Source organism: Borostomias antarcticus, assembly GCF_949987555.1.
Source record: "Borostomias antarcticus genome assembly, chromosome: 4".
NCBI lineage: Eukaryota > Metazoa > Chordata > Actinopteri > Stomiiformes > Stomiidae > Borostomias > Borostomias antarcticus.
This window is the reverse complement of record NC_140237.1, coordinates 19,045,392-19,050,391: the sequence shown is the minus strand read 5'-3', so window position 1 is coordinate 19,050,391 and position 5,000 is coordinate 19,045,392. Positions and strand designations below refer to the sequence as shown.

The window sequence follows — 5,000 nt, the reverse complement described above, 5'->3', positions numbered from 1 at the left end:
TAAGAGTAATCGGATCAAAAAGTATCTAAAAAGAGTTGTTAAAGCAATACTTGCTTCATATAAAATTTCAAAGAGATATAATATAAATTATTGGTGCATATATACATATTGTGCATCTCTTATTACAATAGGGTTCCTACACTGTAAGACCTATCTAACTGGTTCCAGTTTGCTTAAAGGGACCCCGAGGAGTTTATTTTTGGTTACGAAACAGTCTCAATTTAATGTGGGGGAATCTACATTACCCACAGTTGTTTATGTGTCCATTTTCGACAAATGTTGTTTCTTGTATGTAGTTTATTTTTAGATTATTATTTCGTGGTCGGGTCGTTCAGAACTTCCTTGGAATGACGAAACTATTTACTGCAGTAGCCTACGCCGCCGACAAGATGAAGAATAATTTAAATATGACCGTTATACAGTATATTGTCAAAAGTAACGTTACTAGTAAGACCTATGTAATTACCTCGTCGGTGGCCATCGTTCCGTCTTCAAAACACCCAGCTCAGGTAGCTAAGGTTTAAGTGCGCGGGGAGGCTAATGGGAAATGTGGTCTTTTTGGGCGGAAAACACTTCCGCTTCGCGAAACTCCTCGTAGGGCCTTTATGACCTGTTTAACTGATTCCTACACTGGTGTTTCATACCTGTCTAACTGGTTCCAGTGTGTTTCAGACATGTCTAACTAGTTCCAGTGTGTTTCATACCTGTCTAACTGGTTCCAGTGTGTTTCAGACATGTCTAACTGGTTCCAGTGTGTTTCAGACATGTCTAACTAGTTCCAGTGTGTTTCATACCTGTCTAACTGGTTCCAGTGTGTTTCAGACATGTCTAACTGGTTCCAGTGTGTTTCAGACATGTCTAACTGGTTCCAGTGTGTTTCAGACATGTCTAACTGGTTCCAGTGTGTTTCAGACATGTCTAACTGGTTCCGGTGTGTTTCAGACATGTCTAAATGGTTCCAGTGTGTTTCAGACATGTCTAACTGGTTCCTCTCTCTCTCTCTCTTTGTGTCCAGGGATCATACCCAGTATGGGAGGACTTCAGTGCCAAGGCCACCAAGCTGCACTCCCAGCTCAGGTAAACACAAACAAACACACAGACGTGTACACACACACACACACACGCACACACACACACCAAGCCCCCAGGATCTGAAATCTAAAGTGAAGGCCTATTGAACCGCGCCATCTTGGCTAGATTTGTAGTCATTTTGCTATTTCCGGTGACTTTTGTACTTGCGCAGTTGTGCTTTTCTGTCCGACGCGCGTCCACGCACGTTCCCGGCTCTCCCCGCTTTGATTTAGCAATGAAAACCGGCTTGTATATTAACCTTTTTTTGTAAAATATATCCATTGGAGAAATTATTTTTTCATCCAGGCATCTTAGTTTTAACAGGTTAAATATAACTGATCATGTTTTGTTTGCTAGTAGATGGTATTCATTCCGTTCGCGATAACGTTATTGCAGCCAGGCTAAATTCCTCCAGGGAGCCAGTGACAGGCGAGTTGAAGAGCTTCACTCCCCGCCAGCAGGAGCTTTGGCCGCGGCTACCGCATCTCGGATAACCCGCTGAGTTCGTGGCTGCTATTTCACATTCGCCCTTGATCAATCCCAATACCGATCCATGGTAATAATGAATCAATCGTTCAGATCGGCAGTGCTGCATGCATGTTACAACATCATTGTTAGCTTTATTAACATAACCATAGCCTACATTTATCTCTCTAACGTTAGGCTATCCATCTTACACCAGTCGGCCATTCGATAGCTAGAAGCGGTGCCAACGTTGACCGTGGACGCGCGTAGGACAGAAGTACAACTGCGCAAGTACAAAAGTCACCGGAAGGCCAGAAAAGCACAACTGCGCAAGTACAAAAGTCACCGGAAATGATCAAATGACTACAAATTTGCCAAGATGGCGCGGTTCAATAGGGCTTCATTGTTGATAGCGGTCAGTGAATGGAGTGGCTGTATCCAGTTCTATTAATACATCCATGACACACACACACACACACACACACACACACACACACACACACACACACACACACGCACACACACACCACAAGGGCAGCAGGCAGCCCAGTGGTTAGAGCGAGACCGAGACCAGACCAGGCCACTTAACAAGTGAGTTCCCATCAATCATTTCCTACTCTTGTGCCCTTGAGCAAGGCACTTAATTCCAACACTAGCTCATCATAATCGTAAGTCACTTTGGATAAAAGTGTCTGCCGAATGACAAAAGATGTAAAAATATGGTAAACGGACTGCACTTATATAGCGTTTTTATCCAAAACACTTTACAATGGCACTCATTCACGGCAGCTGCCATGCAAGGTGCTAAATTTGGGGTTCAGTGTCTTGCCCAAGGACACTTCAACATGTGGACAGGAGGAGGCGGGATTCGAACCGCCAACCCTACGATCATTGGACGACCCGCTCTACCACTGAGCCACAGCTCCCCTGAAATACACACAAACACCACTTCTCCACCATGTCAGTATTACTTACACCTCTGTGGCTTTAAATGTAGCCAGTTAGCTGGCTGATACCTACAAGAAGTACAGAAGTAGCAAATGTAGAAGGAAGCTAGGCTAGTACAGAATAGGCTTCTGCTGACCTGTCAATCATGTGTTTCCAGGACGACGGTTCTGGCAGCGGTGGCTTTCCTGGACGCTTTTCAGAAGGTGGCCGACATGGCTACTAACACCAGAGGTGGGAACCGCCACTCTGAACGTGTGTGTGTGTGTGTTATAACAAAAAGGAGGAGCCCCTCATTTTAGTATATGTATTGCATCATTTGTGCTTGGATATGTGCTACTTGAACAGTGCTACTTGAAGCTGTTGAAGATGTATTATTATGTGATTATCTGTATTACTATGTGATTGGTAGCTTGCCCTTGATAAGCTGCCATGAGCTGGTGTTTCATTTAATTCACAGTTAGAAGGGACAGTCCACACTGGTCTGGTTATGAAGGACAGACCACACTGAAGTATTTCAGTACTGAAGGCTGTGTGTGTCGTAGCAGGTTTTGGAATCTGTAACGGGTTGTCAGCATTTGCTTCTTTCCTGGCTGGCAAGTAAAAGCAGTGGGGGGCACATCCTGTACCCCCCACAGAGGCCTGTCTAGAGCTGTAACCACACACACACACACACACAGACACACATGCACGCATGCACGCATGCACGCATGCACACACACACACACACACACACACACACATACGCATGCACGCACGCACACACACACACACACACACACACACACACACACACAGGCAACATATCTCAATTATTCTGTCATATTGGACTCTGTAATAGGGGACACGCACTGGAATTGAAACACAGACTCAGTTTCTGAACATCCTGGTCAATGCTAATGGTTAATTATCCATCTGAATGCCTGTTGCATTCTAATAGGCCTTTCATATGAATGAAGACAGTTCAATTGTGTCTTGTGGCCATTTAGGATATGAATGTGCCTGTGTGTGAGAATGACATTACTGTCATGGCCAGTGTGTGTGTGTGTGTGTGTGTGTGTGTGTGTGTGTGTGTGTGCATGTGTGCGTGTGTGTGTGTGTGTGTGTGTGTCAGGCCCACAGGGCAAAGATGTACTAGACTGTTTTCATCCACTACAGTACAGTACAGCCACTGTGTTCTGCTGACGTTCCGCATGCTCCATTTTAGATCTCTGGCTCCTCTGTATTCTATTCTGGTTGAGTTCTGAGTCTGGGGATCAGTTCTGAAGTGTTGTTCTGTAGCAAAGCTCAGGGCCATATGGATGTGAGCCCATCTCCCTCACCCATCTCCTTAACCGTAACGCTAACCCTAAAACCCAATTTAACCTTCGTCGCTTGACACCGTTGACCTTGACACAGTTATGGCGTCTTTAGCTTTTTAGTGCTGTCGCTGAAGCCTGTCGCGCACATATAACTTTCCAATGTCACTGACTCCGTCACATGTCGTCGCACAGGTGTGATTGTATGGCTAGATAAGAAGGCACGTTTGTTGCCATGGATATGCTTGTTCCTGGCTTGTTTTGGTTTTGGCCGAAGCAAAGCAGACCAAGGAGCGTCAGCGAGGGAGTGAGAGACTGAGGGAGTTAGCAGGGAGGCGAGAGATGGAGAGATGAGTGTGAGTGTGAACTCAGGCTAGGGGTGAAGTTGTTTAGAGGTGTGTGTGTGTGTGTGTGTGTTCAGATGTGCCTCTTTCTCTCCCTCTACCTCACACACTCTATGGAGCAAACACTGTATGTGTGTGTTTGGGGGGCTGCTGTGCTTCCTGTCTTTAACGGCCCCAACTTCTCTGTCTCTCATTTTACTGCTGCTCCTCCTCCTCCTCCTCCTCCTTCTCCTCCTCCTCTCAGCTCCAGTCTGTGGTAGACGCACAGCTGGTTTGCCTTAATGAGCTTCAATCAAACAGGGGTTTTTATTGCCTTTCACTGGCATGTTTTATACCCCTCAAACAACTGCTCATTTAGAGATTCTATTCATAACTCACATCAGTGGCTAGAGACATGTGAATGGAAAACTGAACACTTCTGTTGTTGTTTCTGTACAACAACAAGAATCTTTATTTTTTCTTTATCACCCCGAACACGGGTTCACATCTCCTGGGTCACCCACCCCGCCTGGGGAGGGATGAGGATGCAAGGAGTGGGGAAGACTAAGCATAGAGGCTACAACGCATTTGCCGGGTTAGAGGAATAGGGTGAGAGGGTGTTTTGTTTTTGAATTATGCACGCATACTGTAGGCTTCCTGAAATTGAAGTAAGATTGAGTAATGGTGAGAAACTGTGAGGAGTTACACGGTGGAGAGGTCAGTGGAGCTCCCTCCTCCCTCCCTCCATCCTCATCACTCTATCCTCCAACCTTCCTCCCTCCATCTCTCCCCCATCCTCCCTTCCTTCTTCCCTCCATTCTCCATCCTCCATCCCTCCTCCATCCTCTCTCCTTCCTTCCTTAATCCTTCCCTCCATCCTCCATCCCTCCTCCATCCT

At 46.0% G+C, this 5,000-nt stretch overlaps 1 protein-coding gene across 2 annotated transcripts in view; it reads left to right on the top strand.

The window, feature by feature from the left end:
- Positions 1–5,000, top strand: part of mtss1lb (MTSS I-BAR domain containing 2b) — a gene marked incomplete at its 3' end in the record, with an annotated part of 47,254 nt that overhangs the window by 10,401 nt on the left and 31,853 nt on the right. For both annotated transcript variants that reach the window (XM_084436686.1, XM_084436685.1), the window contains exons 2-3: positions 1,016–1,077; positions 2,642–2,715. In XM_084436686.1, coding sequence (XP_084292812.1) covers positions 1,016–1,077; positions 2,642–2,715 — 136 coding nt within the window. The remainder of the gene's footprint in view (positions 1–1,015; positions 1,078–2,641; positions 2,716–5,000) is intronic.